Source organism: Nomascus leucogenys, chromosome 12, assembly GCF_006542625.1.
Source record: "Nomascus leucogenys isolate Asia chromosome 12, Asia_NLE_v1, whole genome shotgun sequence".
Taxonomy (NCBI): Eukaryota; Metazoa; Chordata; class Mammalia; order Primates; family Hylobatidae; genus Nomascus; species Nomascus leucogenys.
In genome coordinates, this window is record NC_044392.1 from 244,748 (window position 1) to 268,549 (window position 23,802).

The 23,802-nt window shown below is 42.2% G+C and overlaps 1 protein-coding gene and 2 non-coding genes across 16 annotated transcripts in view; all 3 read right to left on the minus strand.

Moving 5' to 3' along the window:
- The window catches only part of PUM1 (pumilio RNA binding family member 1), a 130,406-nt gene that overhangs the window by 3,503 nt on the left and 103,101 nt on the right, over positions 1-23,802 (minus strand). For 10 of the 14 annotated variants that reach the window (XM_030823268.1, XM_030823267.1, XM_030823265.1 and 7 more), the window contains 7 exons: positions 18,439-18,706; positions 16,988-17,117; positions 14,885-15,019; positions 10,154-10,291; positions 6,833-6,958; positions 5,981-6,102; positions 1,555-1,747 (listed from right to left, as the gene is read on the minus strand). In XM_030823268.1, the coding sequence (XP_030679128.1) occupies positions 1,555-1,747; positions 5,981-6,102; positions 6,833-6,958; positions 10,154-10,291; positions 14,885-15,019; positions 16,988-17,117; positions 18,439-18,706 (1,112 nt within the window). The remainder of the gene's footprint in view (positions 1-1,554; positions 1,748-5,980; positions 6,103-6,832; positions 6,959-10,153; positions 10,292-14,884; positions 15,020-16,987; positions 17,118-18,438; positions 18,707-23,802) is intronic. The other 4 variants (XM_030823266.1, XM_030823263.1, XM_030823258.1 and 1 more) reach the window with 1 other exon arrangement.
- LOC115837766 lies at positions 603-688 on the minus strand. Its single transcript, XR_004032818.1, has one exon. It is a non-coding gene; the product is annotated as a small nucleolar RNA SNORD103/SNORD85 (small nucleolar RNA).
- On the minus strand, positions 13,874-13,959 carry LOC115837767. Its single transcript, XR_004032819.1, has one exon. It is a non-coding gene; the product is annotated as a small nucleolar RNA SNORD103/SNORD85 (small nucleolar RNA).

Consider the following 23,802-nt stretch of genomic DNA (forward strand, 5'->3'; position numbering starts at 1 on the left):
CAGCCTCCCATGTGGTCTCATCACTGCCTCCCCTCCTCTAAACTACAAAGGCCACATGGCAGCCAGGACAATTATTTGAAATATAAGTGTGATTTTGTCACCACACTCCTCCCCCACTGAACTTGTTTTACTTCTTCGGATACAACATGGTCTGGTCTCTGGCTTCCAAGTCTTCACACACCATGTTCCCTCTTCTGGAAAGGGTCATCACTCTATTAGTATCACTCCCTTAGAGAGCCTCCTCTGTACCCACATGTTATAGAAGACACCCTGCCCATACCTGGACAACCCTTTCCCCTGTATTTCTCCAGCGTCCCAGTAACTATCTGTGCACAGCACTGTCGTGTTTACCAATAGAACCCTGCTAAGAATACGACCTGCTGTACAACAGGTCTTTAGCACTGAATGAATGAATGAATGAATGAATGAATGGACAGGTCTTAAGCTCCTACTTACCTCCAACACTCCCTCTGCCTTCACCAGCATCCTGAAAACTTACAACTTTAAGAACCTGGGACTCCCCCAGCCTTCAACTGCCACTGCCAACACCAGTGCAGTGGTTTGGATTGGTTTAGCTTGACTCAGGGGTGGTGGGTGTCTTGTCTGGCTCAGAACTTGAGTCCATTAACAAAGATTCTCATTACCGAACTTTGTTCTCAGTGAGGGCAAGTGGGTCATCATTGCCAGACAACGGCTAACCAACCCCTCAACTGAGAAGAGCTCAGTGAGTTCAGAGCCCAAAAGCTGCAGGCTCAGATGAGAAGCACCGGAGGCTGGAGGCACTGCCTAGCACAAACACAACTGTAGCACACCCTGCCTGTGGGTCTGTTTTGCCTCCTGGGCCCTGTGGTGTCTGCAGTGCTCACTGGACCCACGTCGTGACTTGTCGAGAAGCTGTGGGCCTGTTCAGGTGACTTCTCTTTCAGTTCCCCACTCACAGCACCTAAGTATTCTCATTTCTGTTGCTTCTTCCCTGTCTAACTCTTCTTTAGCCTTGCCTTCTCCTGCAAAGCCGGCCCTCAGGGACTCTGGGAAAGGTGAGGGGTCCTTCTCATGTCCTCACCACTGCTCACCACCATGGCTGTTCCCCACCAGACTGCACTCTGTGGGCAGGGATCAGGTGTTAGTCATCTCTGTGCTGATGAAGTCTGGCGCAGAGTGGGCTTCAGGTCAATGTACCAGGCTATGCACCATGCTGGGCAGGCCCTTGTTCAGTAGATGTTGGTGGGATGAAAGAACAGGAGGGAGGAGTGAGAAAAGGAAACGAAGCGAGTTGATTTGTTGGACTCATAAGCTGTTTCTCTAGAGATCAGGGATGGAAATACTTCAAAAAACATAGCTTAAGACTCATACCAGTGTGGCTATTGATAAGGGAGGGTTGGCAAATGTGTCAGGGCAATGGTGACTCCACATAAAAGAAAAACAGAACACAGCATGGGACAGAGGTCAGTGACAAACTCTTCAAAAACAGCAGGCACCCACCCTCCTCTGTGTTTCAGAAAGGAAGCCAAGGCCTTGCACACACTCTCTGAGACCCTGCCCAGCCCGGCCTACCTTATGCATGACGATCTTCCGCTGGCCTGGCTCCGCCACGTCAATCATCTTCTGGACCACATAGTTGGCATACTGGTCCTTCATCATGGTGTATAAGGCACTGTGGGGACCGTCGTTCATGGTGCACACCTCATCGATGAGCACAGCACGCTCCGTACGTGAGGCGTGAGTAACACACTTCTCCACAACGTTGCTGTAATGAGATAAAACCAGGGACAACTCTTACAAGAGGGGCGCCTGTTAGTGAGGCTGTGCTTGCCTAGCTTCTGCCCTGACCTCCGGACCAGCAGGCAGAGACAGCTATTTAACATTTGAAGGAAGATGAGTCACCAACTGTCCGACTCTCTCATCTCTGACTCTCCACCTGTGCCATCTGTGGCATCCAATTGTAGGAAAGGGGGAATGTGGCATTAAATCAGAGTTTTTCTCCAATCCACGGGGACTATAGAGGGTGATCAAATTATACACTGCCATACTACTGCATACTGACCACCCAGAGAGACCAGGTCTTCAAGGACATGGAACCCAGCCCTCTGACAGGTAAGGGTAAGGAGCCCAGGTAGGTGAGGAGACTTAAGCACAAGGATCAGGACACTGGTTGACCACCCAGCTGGTTATTACTTTAACATTTACCAAAATCTGTCCATTCTTTCCTCGCCTCTGTGAGTTCACCAAGGCCAGGAACGAACCTTACTTATGCCTATCTCCCTGCTGCCATGCAGGGCATAGTGGTGCGTGCCTGTAATGCCAGCTACTCGAGAGGTTGAGGCAGGAGAATTGCTTGAACCGGGAGGCGGAGGTTGCAGTGAGCCGAGATTGTGCCACTGCACCCCAGCCTGAGCGACAGAGCGAGACTCTGTCTCAAACTCCTGACCTCGTTATCTGCTCACCTCAGCCTCCCAAAGTGCTGAGATTACAGGCGTAAGCCACCATGCCTGGCCTCAAATAAGTAATTTTTTTAAAAAAAAGTAAAAATAGAAATTTTAGAAAAGGAAAATATAACATCTGAAATAAAATTTACTGTATGGCTTTAACGGAGGATCAGAGATGACAGAAGAGTCCAATAAACTTGAGAACAGATCAACAGAAGTAAACAAAAAAATACACCAGTGACTTTCAGACATTTATTTTTTATTTTATTTTCATTTTTGAGACAGGGTCTCACTCTGTCACCCAGGCTGGAGTGCAACGGCGTGATCTCGGCTCACTGCAACCTCTGCCTCCCGGGTTCAAATGATTCTTCTCCCGCCTCAGCCTCCCGAGCACCTGAGATTACAGACACCCGCCATGACACGGGGCTAATTTTTGTATTTTTAGTAGAGACGGGGTTTCACCATGTTGGTCAGGCTGATCTCGAACTCCTGACCTCAAGCAATCTGCCCGCCTCAGCCTCCCAAAGTGCTGGGATTACAGGCATGAGCCACTGCACCCAGCCCTATTTTTATTTTTGTAGAGACAGGATCTTGCTGTGTTGCCCAGGCTAGTCATGAACTCTTGGTCTCAAACAATCCTTCTGCCTTGGCCTTCCAACATGCTGGGGTTACAGGCATGAGCCACTGTTCCTACTTTCAGACATTTTCGATGGTGACCCAGAGTACAAAGTAAATTTTTCCACCATTTGAAAAAATTTTTGTTTGAGACAGAGTCTCGCTCTGTCACCCAGGCTGGAGTGCAGTGGCACGATCTCGGCTCACTGCAAGCTCCACCTCCTAGGTTCAAGCCATTCTCCTGACTCAGCCTCCCAAGTAGCTGGGACCATAGGCACGCGCCACCGCGCCCAGCTGATTTTTGTATTTTCAGTAGAGATGGGTTTCTGCATGTTGGCCAAGCTGGTCTGGAACTCCTGGCCTCAAGTGATTTGCCTGCCTTGGCCTCCCAAGTAGCTCATTACAGGTATGAGCTACTGTCCCCAGCCCCTATTTTTTCTTTTTAAAGTAAGATTCTCGGCCGGGCACGGTGCCTGACGCCTGTAATCCCAGCACTTTGGGAGGCCGAGGCGGGCGGATCACGAGGTCAGGAGATCGAGACCATCCTGGCTAACATGGTGAAACCCCGTCTCTACTAAAAATACAAAAAAATTAGCCGGGCGTGGTGGCGGGTGCCTGTAGTCCCAGCTATTCGGGAAGCTGAGGCAGGAGAATGGCATGAACCCAGGAGGTGGAGCTTGCAGTGAGCCGAGATCGTGCCACTGCACTCCAGTCTGGGTGACAGCGAGACTCCGTCTCATAGATAGATAGATATATAGACAGACAGACAGACACACACACACATACATACATAATTTTCTACTAAAATCTCCTATCTTTTCATTCACTAAAGCATATTTTCCTTTACATCCTGAGTATATTTAAACAGCTGCTGTATAATTCTTCTTTACTAATTCCAATAACTGGGTCATTTTAGACTATTCATTGATTCTTATTTCTTTTTTCTTGAGTATAGGTCACATTTTCCTATTATCCAGATAAACACTGAATAAACAAGCTACAGAAACTCAGACTTCTGTTCTGTTTCACCAAAGAGAAGTGCCCTCCACTCCTATTTTAGTGCAGTTAACTTGGCTATAGTCAAACTACAGACTTCTCCCATACAGTAAGCAGCAGCTGAAATCCCAGTTCAATTCTTTTAGCCTTAGTTGGAAATGTGGTTCAGGGGTCAGCCGGACTTGGGGGAAGGTTAAGACTGGGCCTCCCCGGAACCCCTGCTGGCTCTCTCCCTTTCCAGGATTTCTCTTTGTTGTGGTTGCCCTGAGGACTGCCTATTCCAGCTTTGGCTGCCCAGTGTGGAAAAGCCTGGGAAGTGACCACAGGCTAACGGCCATCAGAAATAAGAAAATTTCCCCAGTGCAATTCTCTTCTTCCAAATGACCTCTCTGGTCTCCACCTGCCCTTTGGTTACTCTCTAGTGTCTTCAGGTAGTTCTTGTATTTTTGTCCACAGTTTATACATGTTATCGGTGAGAGGACTGGGCCCACAGTAGCTACTCAGTTATTAATTGTTGTAGCTGGACATGGTGGTGTGCACCTACAGCCCCAGCTACTTAGGAGGCTGAGGTGGGAGGACTGCTTGAGCCCAGGAATCCTAGGCTGCAGTGAGCTAGGATTGCACCACTGCACTCCAGCCAAGGCAACAGACTCTGTCCCTTAAAAAAACAAAAACTTTTCTTTTAAATTGTTTTTGAATTTGTTGTAATATTAATTAATGCTTAGGCTATATCCAAGGGTGAGAAATTAAATACTGTGAACAAAAATGTAAACAGGATACTGACCCAAAGAAGAGAACCCAAGAGATTCTGACCCCCATTCCTCAGTCCTGGCAACCAGTCAAAAGGAACCCCCCAAAACAAAACAATATAAAGTCGTAAGAGATAACCCTGATAGGGCTAGGCTATGGAGACACTGGATCTACAGGTACTTTCATTTCTTTTCTCTATTTTTCCATGCTGTGACATGTTATAAAATTTCACAAATTTAAAATGAATGAGGCCAGGTACTGGTGGCTCGTGCCTGTAATCCCAGCACTTTGGGGGAGGATTAAGTCCAGGAGTTCAAGACCAGCCCCTGGCCAACATGGTGAAACCCTGTCTCTACAAAAATACAAAAAGTAGCTGGGCGTGGTGGCATGTGCCCGCAGTCCCAGCTACTCCAGAGCCTGAGGTAGGAGGATTGCTTGAGCCTGGGAAGTGGAGCTTGCAGTGAGCTGAGACTGTGCCGCTGCACTCAAGCCTGGGCGACAGAGCGTGACCCTGTCTCAAAAAATAACATAAATTAAAAACATCAAGGTTGTATGAGTCCTGTCCTGCCTTGCAATTTATTCTAAAAACCAGGAAAGAATATATTCCAAAAATAAAAAATACTATGTTACGTGGGCGGTAGGACATACACCGGATCTTCTCAGAAGACCATACGACTATCCACATGGAAGGGCCATTGATTCCTTCTCCAACCTCTGCTACTTATAAGTGACCTAAGACACCTTTCACAACCTGGGAGTAACTACTGCATTTCCTTCTTGAGCTTGCACAATATGAAGACTGGGAAAGAGATCCTAAGAATACTAAGGCCTATACATAGATACACATATGGTAAACTGCCTTTCTTTCAGGTGCCGAAAACGGAAACTGAATAAACAACACTTCGCAATTCCAAACAAACAAGTTAATAAAGTATTCAGTTCATCAAAGTGTAACACTCACATTCTTTAGTAACATATTCCCCAGATTTCAAAGTGGCTGACTCTATCAGAGTAAGAAGCCCACTAAGGGACCTCTCAGAGTTTATACTTTGTAATAAAACTATTTGACTTTTTAAGCTATATATACTTTGAAAAAACAACAACAACAACAACATTAAAAAATGAGAGAATTATAGTTCAGTACTACTAATCCTCTCTTCTGGGAAACAGTCGTTGTAACTCAAAGCACATACCTTGCAAATTTGTGCTGACTCAATACAAGTACATTGCCTCGGATTTCTGCTACAATTTTGCTTTTATCCTCAGGACGACCGTGCTCCAATACATGTTGGATTACATAATTTCCATATTGATCCTGTTTGAGAAACAGTAAGAGAAATAAAATGTATGCGAAAGCCAGTTCTGTGGGTTACCTAAGTCCTTATATCTAATTAAGACCTATCTTTCTTTTAGCACCATAATGGTTTATATGAATACTAATGAACACACAACAATTTTTAAAACAGGTAGTAACATTTTTCTCTATTATTACAAAACAGGAACATATTATTACTAGAAAATAGAATACACATATTCATTTTTAAAAGGGGAGGGAGTGTTATGGCAATAAATATTCATTTTTCTCAAACACATATACAAATGGTTCACTGCACCTATCTGTAACAGAGAAAAACTGGAAATATTTATGTCCAACAAAAAACAAGGGCATACCTAATTATTTAATCAGTGGTATAAGCAGAGAATGTATCAAAGCTAAAAACAAGAAATCAACAACATATCAACTTATTTCATTTAACAATTATGAAACAGAGACCCAAGGGATTAAATGTCTACCTAAGGTGACACCACAAGTACATGACAGAGTTCTGGAAGTCAGATCTCCTGACTCCAGGGCTAGGGCTCAATTCACTACCCATATTCATAAAACACAAACCAAGCTGCTCTGAATACAAATACAACCACAAGATTTAAGGGTATTTAAAACACATTAACCTCTTCTGGAACCTACACTGACAGAACACACAAACGCTGGCCCTGCATGAGCCCACAGGTGTTCGCAGTTCCTCTACTGGCAACTCCACTACCTGTACAAGCTGCTCTGTGTGCTGGTGAAGCTCCTCTAAAATAGGGAGTGTCTGGTCAGGGAGACAGTGCTCCAGGATTCTCTGAATCACGCGGCAGCCATAAGGATGTGTGGACAGGGCAAATACCTAGGGCAGACAAACAGAAATGAGAAGCAAAAATGACAGTCACCACCTTCAGTGCTTCAGTATTGTTTATATATATATATATATATATATACGTATTATCCCACTAATCTTCACAAACTTAATGGCATTTCAGTTCTCTCTACATATAATAAGGTGTGTGTGTGTCAATAAACTCATCGCTTATCTATTTTAGGAATTCATAGATGTGCGTAATTCAGAGCTGAAAAGGACTTTTCTAAGCCGCCAAGAAACAGATAACTAGTCAAAGTCATGAAAAACACACTTAGTTAAGAGTCATGTGTGTCAACTGACAACCTCTCCAAAAGACAGAGCTAACGACAGAAAAGGGAAGGACTGGAACCAAATCCTGAATGCTTTCACACCGCCAGAACAACCGGAATGCAATGTTCTGATTTAACTGTGATGTTTTTCAGCAATAAGAAAAGATTCTTTTGCTGGGTTTGGAGCAACAGAAAAGCACACCCCCCTTGAGATTCTGCCCTTCCTAGCTTAATGGCGTACACCTCACAACTATAATCAAGAACAATAAGAAGAGCAATAATAGCAGCTAACACTTGCTGGATGCTTGCCAAGCGTAAGTCATCACACCCAGTGCTTTCTGTATGATTTTGTTTTGTTTTGGAAACAAGGTCTCACTCTATCACCCAGGATGGAGCACAATGGCGATCACAGCTCACTGCAGCCTTGAGCTCTTGCACTCAGGTCATCCTCCTGCCTCAGCTTCCCAAGTTGCTGGGACTACAGGCGCTTGCCACCACAGCTGGCTACTTTAAAAAAAAAAATTGAGTGTAGCGACAGAGATTCGCTATGTTGCCCAGGCTGCTCCTGCACTCCTAGCCTTAAGCAATCCTCCCACCTTGGCCTCCCAAAGTGCTTAGATTACAGGTGCAAGCCACTGCACCTAGCCTTATGTGTGACTTTATACACGTAGCTTTATGTTTACAACTGTAAAGATAAACAGTATACTGTATGCTGCTGCTTGAATTCAGCTTTATAAAAATGCTACACTTGTAGTCTGGAGCAACTTGATTTACTTCACTCAACATTATGATTCCCATGTTCATGTACAATACTGTGAGTTTCTGTAGTTTATTCTGCATGGTATATACAAAGAAATTTTTTTTTTATTAGACAGAGTTTCACTCTTGTTGCCCAGGCTGGAGTGCAATGGCACCATCTCGGCTCACTGCAACCTCCGCCTCCTGGGTTCAAGCAATTCTCCTGCCTCAGCCTCCCGAGTAGCTGGATTACAGGCACCTGGCTAATTTTTTGTATTTCTAGTAGAGACGGGGTTTCACCATGTTGGCCAGGCTGGTCTCGAACTCCTGACCTCAGGTGATCCACCCGTCTCAGCCTCCCAAAATGCTGGGATTACAGGCGTGAGCCACCATGCCCGGCCATGAATATGACATTTTTTAAAAATGCAATCCCCTGCTCATGGTCATCTGGGTTGCTTAAGTCTTTTGAAAGAATAATGGTGTTTAAACATGTCTAAACAGGTCTCGTGGTATACATGTATAGATATTTCAACAGGATCACAGAAATTATGAGGGTTGAAATTTGAAAGACAATACTAAATTACTTTCCAAAATGGTTGTGCCAATGTCTATTCCCACCAGCCGTGTACCTCATTCCTGTCAGCACATAGCAACTGATGGGTAAATAACAGTCTATCATTTGTGGCTTAATTTTCCATTTTCCTTGTTCCTAATGGAACTGAGTATTTTTTCATGTCTACTGGCAATTTGTGTTTCTTCTATGAAATGTCAGCTTGTGCTCTGGGCTCATTTTTACATCATGTTGTATTGTTTTCTTTCATTACAGAGAGGTTCTTTATACATTCTAGTTATCAATTCTTTGACCGACGCATCTTGAAAATATTCTCTCCTGGTGGCTTAACCGTTTTACCTTTTTTGTTGTATACTTCCAGAAATGTAACATCTTAATGTTAAGGTAAACAGATCTACCCTTTTTTCATCAACTCAGAAGCTCCCAGTAACCATGTGGGTTGCTGTCAGTAATCAACCATTGTGGTCACTGAGCAAACAGCAAAACCTCAAGATTATTACACGTCACATATCACTCTGTACTCAGCAGTACATAAATTATACCTGAAAATCTATGGGCTTTTTCTCATTTTTCCCCCTTCCCTAAAGAAAGACCAATTTCACACACCCAAAGGGGAGCTGAGTTTTACTGTCCTGTCCCACCCACCTTAGAAGACTGTAAGGACTTTGTGTTCTGGAAAAAAAAACAAACAAAAAACTATAGCCAATTCAGAGGCAATTCTGGACAAAGGTATTTATATATAAAAGTAACCATCTTACTTGGAAGCTGAAGCTAAGAAGAGATTTTTGATATACAGGAAAACAGGAGAAACTAGAAGTTATCTCTGGTTATGTGGCCATTTAATACAATTCAAACCAACCTGGACTGCATCCCCTCCAAAAAAATTTAAGCGAAAAGAACCTTGTTATTTTAAAGATATATTCACACATGACCTACAACATTAGTTCCGTAAATTACCTGAATTTTAAACCAAATTTCAAACGAAAGCACTGAAATATCAGAATAAATAGTACTTAACCAAGGGAAATAATTTATTCTTCAAATATGAGATTTCATCTTAAAAACTCTTATGATGGTGTTTCATCCCAATGTGAGCAGACATCTGCATTAATGACGGAAAGAAGGCCCAGAGACCCAGACACTTAGCAACACAGGTACTTGACAGTACTATACAGGACTGCTTTTTACTGAAGTCTAAAGTACATTAAGATCAGGCACAGTGGCTCATGCCTGTAATCCCAGCAACATCAGGAGGCTGAAGCAGGTGGATTGCTTGAGTGCAGGAATTCAAGACCAGCCTGGGCAACATGGTGAGGCCGCTGCCTCTACAAAAAATGTAAAAATGAGCCAGGTGTGGTGGTATGTGCTTATAATTCCAGCTACTTGGGAGGCTGAGTGGGGAGGATTGCTTGAACCTGGCAGTTCAAGGCTGCAGTGAGCCGTGATGGTGCCACTGCACTCCAGCCTGGGCAACAGAGGCGGATCCAGTCTCAAAAAAAAATAAAGTACATTAAGCATATTGAGAACATGCCACAAATCCTACTCTGTTTTCTGCTCACAAAGGAAATAAATTTGTTTCCATTATTTCTCTCCTGGGTCACTTACCTGTCCCTTAAACGCATCGATGATAAATTGCAAAGACTGGGGCTGTACACATTCAATGCATTTCTGAACCACGTGATTGCCATTCTGATCTTTCACACACTTCAAGACATGGCCATCTAGTTCCCGAACCATCTCATTCTATTGGAGACAAAGAAAGCACCACCAGAATCACAGCAAGCAAACATGTGGACAAAGAATATTCTTTTCACCAAACACGAAAGCACTACTGAACAGAAAATCTGTGATGATAAAAGTGGAACAGCAACTGTGGAACAATGACAACAAGGAAACAAATGAGGACCTGAGTCTCTTCAGACATTCGCTAATTTACGTAAAATTTCCAACAATAAATTTACTGTAATAATAACCAGTAACCAAAAAGATCCACACCTGTAAAAACAAAAAACAAAGAAAAGCCTCTTAAGAGTGCTTTTGTGTGTGTGTTTTTTTTTGAGATGGAGTCTTGCTCTGTCACCCAGCCTGGAGTGCAGTGGCATGCATGATCTCGGCTCACTGCAACCTCCGCCTCCAGGTTCAAGCAATTCTCCTGTCTCAGCCTCCCGAGTAGCTGGGATTACAGGTGTGTACCACCACACCTGGCTAATTTTTGTATTTTTACTAGAGACGGGGTCTTGCCATGTTGGCCAGCCTGTCTCGAACTCCTGACCTCAGGAGATCTGCCCTCTTCGGCCTCCCAAAGTGCTGGAATTACAGGCATGAGCCACCGCACCTGGCCAACTCTTAACAGCTTAAAAAAAAATAAAGGGTAGACCTCTTCAAATACAAAGGAGCCTATATCAGGAAGAGATACTCCTTAACTACATTCCAATAAACCTGTTATAAGTTGAAAATATCATTAACTAAAAAACGCATTTAAATATCCCTAATTTACAGAACATCATAGCTAATCCTGGGCCCTCAGAAGTGCTCAGAGCACTTACAGTACCCTAGAGTTGGATAAAATTATCTATCACGGAGTCTGTAATTAAAAAAAAAAAATTATAGGCCAGATACAGTGGCTCATGCCTGTAATCCCAGCAATTTGGGAGGCCTAGGTGGGCAGATCACAAGGTCAGGAGTTTGAGACCAGCCTGGCCAAGATGGTAAAATACAAAAATTAGCCAGGCATGGTGGTGCACGCCTGTAATCTCAGCTACTCGGGAGGTTGAGGCAGGAGAATTTCTTGAACCGGAGGGCGGAGGTTGCAGTGAGGCAAGACTGTGCCACTGCACTCTAGCCTGAGCGACAGAGCAAGACTCTGTCTCCAAAAAAAAAAAAAAAAATTATATATACTTATATACATATATATATATAAAATAAAAACAATAAAAAAGATTCAAAGTACAGTTTCGAAAAATCATAAGTCAGGAGCTATTTGTACACTGTATTAAAGAATTTCTACATGGCACACAGCCGTAGTCCCAGCTACTCTGGAGGCTGAGGTGGGAGGATCACCTGAGCCCAGGAGTTTGAGGCTGCAGTGAGCTATGATAACGCCACCAGAAGCCTGGGTGACAGAGCAACACCCTGTCTCTAAAAATAAAACAAAACTAAACCAAACTAAAGAATTTCACATACAATTCATCGTGTTTTTATTATAATAACTCTGTAAAGTATTACTAGTAATGATACTAATTAAGCTAGAGTTTACCCCTGGTTAGGCATACCTCTAAGTGTGTAACATGTTTTAATTAAATTTTCCTAACAATCTTACAGAGTGGACACCACCATAGGTGGAGAAACCAAGGAAGAGGCAAATTAAAAGACTTACAAAACTATAGACCTAGATTCCCAAGATTCAAACCCAAGCAATCTGGCTGAACTATATGGTCTAAACCAAACTGTCAACAATACATTACCCTGAACACCCCACCTCTGCTGGTACATAAAAGAAACTGAGACAGAGGAGGCGTAAGTCACGTATTTCAAACTATGGATAGAAAGTGACAGAACGAGAATTCCACCCTCAGCTGTGACTCCAACACCTATGATCCTACTACTAGGCCAAAGTGACTGCAGGGTCAGCAGGGACGGTTCTCAATTAATGAAAAGTGTGCAAACGAAGGAAGTAGATGAAATGGCCAGAAACTGAGCCTGTGAGGAGGACATGGGTGATGCTGACAGGAGATACAGAAAGAGAGACACTGGGATTTCGACTAGAGCTCTTCCCCCAAACTCATTGCCCCAGGTCTTAGGTATCTTGAGATTAAATGCCTGCACCATGGCTATACCTGGTGCCTCCTGCCCAGTTTCCCTGCTGTCTCCAATCTCTGTACATTGGCTAAACTGTGCTGCCAGTGGATTTATGTTAGAAGACTGCAAGTCACATCAAAATAGTGATGTTAATGAATGCAATGTCTTAAACGCCCAAGATGTTGAGTACCTCAAAGCAACTAAGATATCATCTAATTAAAGAAATTAAAGATTGCAATGGCAGGGGCTAAAGAAGCAAAAGGCAAGAGACATAGTGATTAAACAAGTGTCAGAAGGGAATTTTTTTTTTTTTGAAACAGGGTCTGTTAGGATCTGTCACCCAGGCTGCTCACTGCAGCCTCAACCTCCCGGGCTCAAGCGATCCTCCTGCCTTAGCACCCCATGCAGCTCAGAGTATAGGAGTGCACCACCATGCCCAGCTAACTTTTTATAGAAACGGGGTTTCACCATGCTGCCCAGGCTGGTCTCAAACTCCTGGGCCCTAGCAATCTACCCACCTTGGCCTCCCAAAGTGCTGGGATTACAGGCATGAGCCACTGTGCTGGGCTCAGAAGAGAACAATTTACATTGAAAATACAATTATGGGAATGATGGGAATTGTGGGAATAATTATGACAATGAAGCTTATACAAAAATAAAGTCAAGGAATACTTATAAACAAAATGAAGGTGAGATGGCTTCCCTGGATATTTTTGTGATCCAGAAGAAATAAAAACTCCAACAAAGATGAGTTAATTTTACCTAAAGTGGCAAACTTGCATCTAGAAAAGAGTAAAATAATCCACTGCAGGAAGCATAAGTCAGGCCCAGAACAGAGAAACATGACCAGAAAAAATATGTGCAAGAATACAATGATAGCTGGGAATGGTATCTCACACCTGTATTCCCAGTACTTTGGGAGGCCAAATCAATTGAACCCAGGGGTTCAAGACTAGCCTGGGCAACATGGTGAAACCCCATCTCTACCAAAAATACACACATTAACCAGGGGAAGTGGCGTATGCCTGTAGTTCCAGCTACTCAGGAGGCTAAGATGGGAGGACCACTTGTGCTCAGGAGGTTGAGGTGCAGCAAGGCACAATTGTACCACTGCACTCCAGCCTGGGTGAAAGAGTGAGACCTTGTCTCCAAAAAGAAAGAAAAAAAAAAGAAAGACAAATAAGAAAATTAAAGAAGAAAAATTCAACTATCTATGAAAATCCAAGAAAAATTAAAATTGGCAATGATCTGAACATTAAAAGAAAATTTAAAATAGCTTCACACTTGCTTCTAGTTACTTATACTTTCTTATTAATGCTACATCTCTAGTACTAAGCACTGAATAAATGAACTCCAGACCCGCTCGATCTCCAACATTCCTCTCTCCCTTCACCAGCATCGTGGCACATACCTATGAAACTTATCACTTTAAAAACTCTGGACTTCTTCAGCCTTTAACTGCCATTGCCAACACCAGTGCAGTGGTTTGGATTGGTTTAGCTTGACTCAGGGGTGGTGGGTGTCTTGTCTGGCTCAGAACTTGAGTCCATTAACAAAGATTCTCATTACCGAACTTTGTTCTCAGTGAGGGCAAGTGGGTCATCATTGCCAGACAACGGCCAACCAACCCCTCAACTGAGAAGAGCTCAGTGAGTTCAGAGCCCAAAAGCTGCAGGCTCAGATGAGAAGCACCGGAGGCTGGAGGCACTGCCTAGCACAAACACAACTGTAGCACACCCTGCCTGTGGGTCTGTTTTGCCTCCTGGGCCCTGTGGTGTCTGCAGTGCTCACTGGACCCACGTCGTGACTTGTCGAGAAGCTGTGGGCCTGTTCAGGTGACTTCTCTTTCAGTTCCCCACTCACAGCACCTAAGTATTCTCATTTCTGTTGCTTCTTCCCTGTCTAACTCTTCTTTAGCCTTGCCTTCTCCTGCAAAGCTGGCCCTCAGGGACTCTGGGAAAGGTGAGGGGTCCTTCTCATGTCCTCACCACTGCTCACCACCATGGCTGTTCCCCACCAGACTGCACTCTGTGGGCAGGGATCAGGTGTTAGTCATCTCTGTGCTGATGAAGTCTGGCGCAGAGTGGGCTTCAGGTCAATGTACCAGGCTATGCACCATGCTGGGCAGGCCCTTGTTCAGTAGATGTTGGTGGGATGAAAGAACAGGAGGGAGGAGTAAAAAAAATATGGAAGGTGGGTTGGATGAAAGTTTGACTTGTTAGAGAAAATGATGGCTTATTAGTATTTTACCTGCTTTAATTCATGGGGAAAAAAACACCTATAAAATTGAATCTACTAAAGGCTAAGTTCTAGCCAATGGAAGAGTATTGGATACCACAGGTTATAAATACAAGATACTTGATCTACAATAAGCTTAAATTATTTGCACAGTTCATGCTTGCCATGCACAAAAAGGCAGCCATAAGCAACAATGCGAAACCATAAGAGAAAACTGAAAATTGACAGAATTACAGGGTTCACTACATGTACCATGGAGAAACATCAAACACCAAGAGAAAAGTTAAAGGGGAAACTTACAATTACCTGCTGGTCTGAAGGAATAAACTCAAGAGCTTTCTGGATAACACGGCAGCCATACATCTGTAGTGCCAATGACAGGACGTGGCCTCGAATCCGTTCTGCCAAAGCCAGCTTCTGTTCAAGACTGCCGAACTAGATACAATGTGTGGGGGAGCACCATTACTTAAGTAGAAGGAAATAGACCAGAGAAAGCAACGCATTCATTATTCCGCATCAACCACTGGCATAACCTCTTTTAGCCTTGACACCCGTGATTAACTAAACCTTTTATTTAAAGAGCCATTGTTTCTTCAAGCCAGTAGTTCTCGGTCTATAATTATGAGTAACCCTTTTTAATGTTAAGAAGTTTCTTGGATACCCGACAATAGTAGTTTCACTATTAATATCTGCTAAGCAAACACATAATTCCTCAAAGCTGTCATTAATTCATACTATTAAATGAATCCGGCCAGGTGCAGTGGCTCACACCTGTAAACCCAGCACTTTGGGAGGCCGAGGAGGGCGGATCACCTGAAGTCAGGAGTTTGAGACCAGCCTCGCCAACACGGCAAAATCCCGCTCTAAAAACACAAAAATTGGCCAGGCGTGGTGGCACACTCCTGTAACCCCAGCTACTCCAGAGGCTGAGGCAGGAGAATCGCTTGAACCCAGGAGGCAGAGGTTACAGTGAGCTGAGATAGCGCCACTACACTCCAGCCTGCCCAATGGAGCGAGACTGTGTGTCAAAAAAAAAAAAATCCATACACTCTTACTGCCAAAGCACACATGGACACACTGTTTTGTAGTAGTATTCTACATCATTAAGAGAATTGATTTTTTTTTCTCCTATTTACACAAGGTAACAGAGTTGGGAGGGGAAAAATTAGTAGAATCAAGAAGTAAGGCTACACGATGTTAAAATTCTACTTAGAATGATTTTCCATCCTTGGCTTTTTATTTTCATTTGAATCACATAATAGTGAGATTGGAGGAGACTTTATGAATTCTTAGCCCACCCAACCTCCTCATTCTCCCAAGGGAAACTAAGATCCAGAGAAGTTCTCAAGCTTGGTCCCAATCATATGGCTATAATCCATTGTACATTGTGCCACCCGAAGGTGAATCAGCCTCCAGAACTACAGAGCTCAGTATTTTTATATATGTGACAAAATGGCAGTGCAAAGTCATTCTAAAATCAAAAATACAAAAGTCATGTTTAGATTGGTTTCTCAGTCAAAAGCTGAAGAATTCAGGGTGAAAAAACATAAGTCTTCATGAAAAAACTTGGGAAGGTAAAACTTGAGTAGGTCATTTTTTCATCTTCATACAAATCAAACAGGATGAGATGTTAAGACATTTACAAATTTGTTTTGTGGGAGGTAATGTGCAGAATTCCCGCATTTTCCTCCCCATACCAGACTCCTCCTCCTCTCGAAGTTTTGTGCCATTCTGCAACTATAACTTAGGGTTACCAATACCAGTTAATAAGGACTACAATGGTAAGCAAAAAAATCCCTGCCTCTCTGAAATTTTACTTTACTAGAGGAAAAAGACATTAACCTAACAATCTCATTCTTTCCAGAGACAATCATAAAACAAGTGAACATTATTCAAATTAACAGAAGTAAAATAAGAAATCCAGGCCAAACGATCAGCCAAGCAGCAGCATTTAACAATTCTTGTGCCCCTAGCTGATAATGACACACACTGGAGTTGGTGTCCAAAGACAATTCTCTAAGAACCTTAGAAAAATTTGTTTTTGGCAATATTTTATTGTGATCCTGCTAAAACTACTTTACAGGGATTATTTCCTCTTTAAGTGACATGTTTTGTGAAACTATTGTAACAATCTGAAATAATGTGCTGGGTCCTAAATGGGGACACCAGTTTTCAAAACACATTTCCAAAACAGACTGGCATTATCTGCTTGGGTATTTAAACCATACAGAATAGATAGACTGCTGCTAATGAATTGGAAAAACACTAAAAAGCTCTTCAAAAAGAATACACACCCTTCATTCTGAGGACTGGAATGGGACTGCTATGCTTACAAAGGCTAATGAAAATCAAAATGCTCTGCAGGTTCTCTTAAGTCAAAGGATAGAAAGAACAAAGGCTCACTTCAAAGAACTTCTGAATGACGTAATTTCCAAACACATCCACCATGAGTTGGTAGGCAGCCTGGAGGATTTCATTGAAGACGAGCTGGCGCTCAGCTGGTGTGGCACGCTCCAGTTTCAGCTGAATGAATCTGAAGTACAAAGTAAAAAGGGCAATCACAGCACTGAAGGAAGACCTGGAGATACGTCAGTGTACCTCGGTTTATAGACTGCATCCGTTCTGAAATGCGTGTAAGTGAGCATGTGTACACTCATGCACACAATAAACCAAACTTTATTTGAAAGAATCACTTGAACTCCCTTGAAGAATTTTTAAATAGAGGAAGAAGGTCCTAACTTAACTGAGCTTTGAAAATTACATATAAATGTTGGTACATTTCATTCCAGTAGGGCATGCATACTGAATCTTATTTATGTGCAAGGTGGGAGGGAAGATGAAAGCGGCGGGGGGGCAGGGGTGCAGAAGAGAGGAGGGGTGGAGGGAGACATAACACAACATGTACCCTACTTGACTTTTTTCCTTTAGAAACCAGCCTCACATCAATGAACTCAAAGCTTACAGTCCTCACTATATTCTTTAACTTATTTTCATATAAAACAGTATTCATCAGCTGCTCAGGAGGCTGAGGCAGGAGAATGGCATGAACCCGGGAGGCGGAGCTTGCAGTGAGCCGAGATTGCGCCACTGCACTCCAGCCTGGGCGACAGAGCGAGATTCCGTCTCAAAAAACAAAACAAAACAAAACAAAAAAACAAACAAAACAGTATTCATTATCTTCTGAAGTAGTAACAGTCTGCCTTTTTTTGGTCTAAATGACCAGTATCAGGAAAATCATGTTGCCTCTGAATCTAGCCTATAGAATTCAGATATGAGAAATTTTGGCCCAGTAGCAAGCTGGCAGAACTTAAGGAGGAGGTAGCTTCTGTAGAAACTGTTTCACTGGACACAGCATCAGAGAAAGAAACAGAAACAGAAATGGGAAAGAAGGATGGGTGTTGTCACCATAATTATGCTCTGTCCCCAGGACCAGATTCGCCTTCTGTGAAGCCCACTGCAGCAGCCCAACAGGAAGGGGTAACCCAAACCAAATTCTGTCTTCTATGATAGTTTCTTCTCTCATCTCTACATAGACTGTCACTTCCACAGAGCGGAACAACAAAGAAAACTGGTAGAGCTGTCTTACTCCTAAGCAGCCTAGATCAAACTTGTATTTGAATAGCAACTCTTTGAGAGCAAAAGTCTTCATAATGCTTAAAGCAGCCAAAGTGTACGTATGCCTTTGTGTTCATGTTTGTTTCTTAAATCCCTACGAAATAATGTGATGCAAACTAAGAGGCAAGCTTTTAAAAAATTACTATATGGCAATTTATTTCAGTAGATACCCATCTGAGCCAAGACAGTTAAGGCATTAAAGTTGCGGGTACCTTAAAGTGCCAAAGCCAAGTACGCACCTGGACCCATGCTGGTCTTGGGAAAATTCCATTATATGTCCAGCAATCTCCCGCAGTTGTAAATTGGGATACCGGTTGTTTCGAAAATCTTCCAAAAGCCTGCTCCTGCCAGAAGGCATGACATCAGACATTCCATATCGCAAACGAGAGGAAGAGAAAAGAGTGCTGCTCGGGCTGAAGAGGCTGGAGGCGCTGCTTGCACTGCGGTACTTGGCTTCAGCGCCTGGAGCAGCAGAGATGTATCTTCCACTGCCGTTCGTGAGTCCTCCTGTTGGTTACAGAACAGGATAACTTAAGACCATTCTTAAGAAACTTCATTCAAGAGAGGAAAAAGCATTCCCACACCCGAAAGCCTGCACCATTTCTGATTTCTTCAATGCTGTTTTTGTGTTAAGACAATTCTATTAGCATCATGACTTTCATAGGTCAACTCAACAACCTGGAAGGAAACTTTTGCACAAAGATTGAGACGGGAATGCTTTTACTGTTGATGGTAGACTGCTATTAAGACTGGAGCAACAGTTAGCATGGCCCCTAGTAAATGAAATGAGGAAGAAATGTGCCTACCAGGTGAACCTTGCACCTGAGCACCAGCAATAAAAACTCAGAAAACGCAAAACACACTCAGACTTGAGTGGTTTTCCATTCTGAGATCTGTGGAGATTCCTTTCATTCTTGAATAAGCCCCATTTCCATCTGGAACCCACTCTAAAAAATCAGGCATCCAGATTGGTCCATTTTATACAGGGGACCCCATGAAAAAGCTTTCTTTAAAGGAATGATTTTGCCACTAAATAGAAGTGTGAAAATCACTAAGACATTCCAGGCCATGGATGAGACATAATGAGTACAAGACAGGAGATGCCTTAAAAACGAAAAATTTTCGAGTTTTCATTACAAATGGACAGCTCTTAACAATTTCTATTGTGACATAGCCTGAAATGACTGTAGTTTCAACAACCTTCATGACACTGATAATGCTGTTTTGACGGATGACAAGGGAATAATTGTGAATCTCTATACAGATAAAATAAACATATGACCAAAAGGCATATAAAACATATAGCAGACCAGGCGTGGTGGCTGATGTCTGTAAACCCAACACTTTGGGAAGTCGAAGCAGGAGGATGGCTTGAGCCTGAGAGTTCGAGACCATCTCTAAAAAAATTAAAATAAAAAATTAGCTGGGTGTGGTGATACACACCTGTAGTTCTAACTACTTGGGATGTTGAGACAGGAAGATCACCTGAGCCCAGTAGGTCGAGGCTGCAGTGAGCCATGATTGCACCACTCCACTCCAGTCTGGGCAACAGAGCAAGACCTTGTCTCCAAAAAAAAAAACACTGAAACAAAACAAAAAAACAGTATAGCAGCATAATAAATTACGAGTATTTTAAAATAACAAATAACGGTGGCTCACACCTGTAATCCCAGCACTTTGGGAGGCCGAGGCAGGTGGATCACAAGTTCGGGAGATCAAGACCGTCCTGGCTAACATGGTGAAACCCCGCCTCTACTAAAAAAATACAAAAAAAAAAAAAAAAAAAAAAGAAAAGAAATATTAGCCAGGCCTGGTGGCAGGTGGCTGTAGTCCCAGCTACTTGGGAGGCTGAGGCAGGAGAATGGCGAACCTGGAAGGCAGAGCTTGCAGTGAGCCGAGATCGCGCCACTGCACTCCAGCCTGGGTGACAGAGCGAGACTCCGTCTTAAAAAAAAAAAAAAACAGTTCTTAATTTTTAATTTTGATGCAATAGAAAAAAGATGCCAAGCCTTTCTGGGGTTGTTTCCCCCACCTCCTTTTAAACAAAAAGGTCAAAGTAGGTAAGAAATATTACATAAACCACAAAAAGTTTAGATGAATAACAATTAAAAATCCACGAGAAAAGTCATCCAACATTAACTACTTCTCAACTCTTCCAAGTCTTAATAAATGTCTGGTTTGGGGTTTAATGGTAGCCACAAAAAGATACCCAGGCTGGACTTCACAGAATTCCGGGGCCCAGCTTCAAAAGTCTGGGTCTCAATCAAAGGGATGAAACCAAAAGAAAATTACCCAATGCAGAAATTTGTAAAATATTTACTGTGTATTTGTCCTAAGCCCAATTCTATGTTAGAAGTCTGTCATATACACTTTCTATGGAATTCTCACTGACATTTTGGAAAAGGAGTTTGCAACTCCCATTTATGTAACAGAAAATTAAGCCCAGAGAGATGAAATGTTCATCCAAAGATACAAAACCCAAAATTGTCATGGCCAGAATTCAGAACAGGGCTCTTGACTCCAGGGTCAAGGCCCTTTCGGGGTCTGAAATTCATTTTCTGACTCAGTTTCATAATTTCCTTGTTCTACAGAACATTCTTGCCAAATTCCACAGTATTTCTGAATTCAAATGAAAAGTGATTTCTTTTTTTAAGGAAGAAAGGAGATTAATATGAAAAGAAAACAGCAGTCGTAAGACTGTGTTTTTTTTTTTTTTTTTGAGACGGAATCTTGCTCTATCGCCCAGGCTGGAGTGCACTGGTGCAATCTCAGCTCACTGCAATCTCCACATCCCGGGTTGAAGCAATTCTCCCACCTCAGCCTTTCAAGTAGCTGGGACTACAGGCGTGTGCCACCACGCCCGGCTAATTTTTGTACTTTTAGTAGAGATGGGGTTTCACCATGTTGGCCAGACTGCTCTCAAACTCCTGACCTCATGTGATCTGCCCATCTCAGCCTCCCAAAGTGCTGGGATTACAGGCATGAGCCACAGCGCCCGGCCAAGACTGTTCTTTATTCCATTTCAGAAACAATTCTGTCTTACCTGTCTGAGGCTGGGGAGAAATGGGCAAAGAGGTGGTAAGGTATGGGGAAGGTATGGAAGGTAGGCTGGCAGGTATGGGGAAAGTGTGGCAATAGCAACAAACATGCCAAAGAAGAAGGTATGAGGCGAACACACAATGTTTTGAAAACAATTTAAAGGGATTTTAAGAAACTGGTCACTGACCAAAATGGAAGGTAAATTATAAAGGAGCCAGGTCCTTGGTGACGATGTTTAATGATGAGACAAACCAACCTTGAACACTGCCCTACCACTATACTTCCAGTTATAAAAACCAATAAATGCACTTATTGTTTAAGCCACTCTTTGTTGGATGTTCTGTTATTACGGGCAAAAACATAATGACTAATCCACACACAGGACTGGACTGAATAACAGTTAATATGCCTACAAAAATGGTTAATACATTTACCATGAAGTTTTGGTTTTTGCCTCATCTCCTTAGATGTCAGACAAGTATATACCACAAGGACATTCATGCACACACACATACACACAGCTTTTATTACTAAGAAATATAGACATCTCTGAAGAGAAATTTTCCCAGGTACTAAATTATAAATGCCAATGGCAAACTGACAGTTCACAGACGTATTTTGTTTGAGCCAAGTAGTACTTCTTTCAACATTAAGCTAATGCTTAAATTTTTGCTCTGAATTGTAATTATCTTGTTTTTGAAAAAAACGCGTGACAAATAGTAAATATTTGACCATCAGTAAGTATTTGCTGACTGAATCTCATTTAGATGGCGAATGCACAAATGTGCTTTCTGATTCACAACAGTCTGAATACCAACATGTACTTGCGCCCAAACCACTACAGCTCTGGGGGTTTGCGTGCAACACTCTGGAAGTGTTTACATTCGCAACTGTTTTAAAAGAAACATTTCTCATAAGGCTTCAAAGGGACAGTGGTGGATTTCATAGGAGTGTGTCCTATGACAACTTTCCATAGACAGTAAGGGCTTAAATGTTTTATTTAAATTAATAAGTGCTTCAGCTATTTTGCATAATTGTATATAAGGGATTTCTGCCAGTGGTCATGTAGTATGTTATGCCCTTGCTACGTGGAATGTTCTCATTTACTTTTTTTTTGTACTCATAGATCTAACAGATGCCTAATGGGCAAAGCCCTGCCTTCCTACTTTTAAAGAAAAATTCCCATGGTCCCCAATATCTAGTTCTGTGTTTAATACAACCAGAAGCAACAATGTTTATCAAAATGTTCTAAAAATAAGTTCTCTCCAATTCATTCTCTAACACAACACCAAGGTAGCTCTAAATTAAATAACCCTGGAAACTGATCATCTTGGTGCATGATTAATAAGAAGTCCAAAATAGGTTAATTGTCACATGGTTGGTTTTACAGCTGATAAGTCTCCTTCAGAGAACCAAGTGAGAAATCACAAAATATTCATTTCAATTCAGAATGGGGAAATACCTAAACACATACATAACTACTGCTTACTGACCAGTAACTTAGAAACTTCTCCTTCAGTTCAAGCAAGGACAGAGAAAGGTATTTTGTGTTTGAGCTGTGCTTTTCCTAAAAAACTAAAAGGCACATAAAACCCTGAAGATAAAGGACAGAAAGAATAATACTTCTATCATGATAATAAAACTAACTGCTTTTTAGTTTAGAACTAAGTTTAGAACTAAATTGAAATTTAGTCATAAATGCTTTCATTCTTTTGCCCTGGACAGCTTTTGAACTTTTGAGCTCATTTTTACTATCATATATTCCATTTCTGAAGTAATGAACAACCACAACACTTTTCTTCCAGGGCAAATGAAAAGCCTGGGTGTCGTCAACAAAAAACTATACCTGCTACCCATTGATATTTAAGAGTTTTTAAATGATACAGCCTGGGGATTGTGCAAAAAACTATAAGCATGGAGAAGCATTCTAAGAAGTGAGGGGAGAGAAAGCGGGGAGTAGGATAAAGAGATCTATGGGTAGGCAGGGCATGAAACCATTACAGTCAGTCTTTGGGGACACTCATATCCACATCTCTTACTTTTTTTCTCTTTGAGATGGGAAGTAGAATTTACTAGAGATGGGATGGATGTTCAGTTATAGGTCAGAGTTTAAGGTTTTCTATGTAACCCACATATAAACCACAAATGACAGTTACAGATCTAGTTGTTAAGAAAATTCATATTTATTAACTATGATTAATAATACTGTTAAATTGAGACATGTAACACATAAGTCAAACAAAATAAATACCTGCAACATCTGCCTTGTTCAGGGTCACAACATATTTTATATGTACACATTCATGGGTATATATGCATGTATGGGGAAGATGGGAGAGGAAGATTGAGAGAGAGATTTCACTTATTAAAATAGTCCATTTTATGCTAACAAATTTGGCATTTTAGATGAAATGGACAAATTCCTAGAAGATCACAAATTATCAAAACTGACTCAAGAAGAAATAAAAATCTGAACCTATAAGACCTATAAGATGTAAAGAAGTGGGGTAAGTAAAAATCTTACTACAAATAAATGCCCAGGCTAAGACTGGCTTACCTGGTCT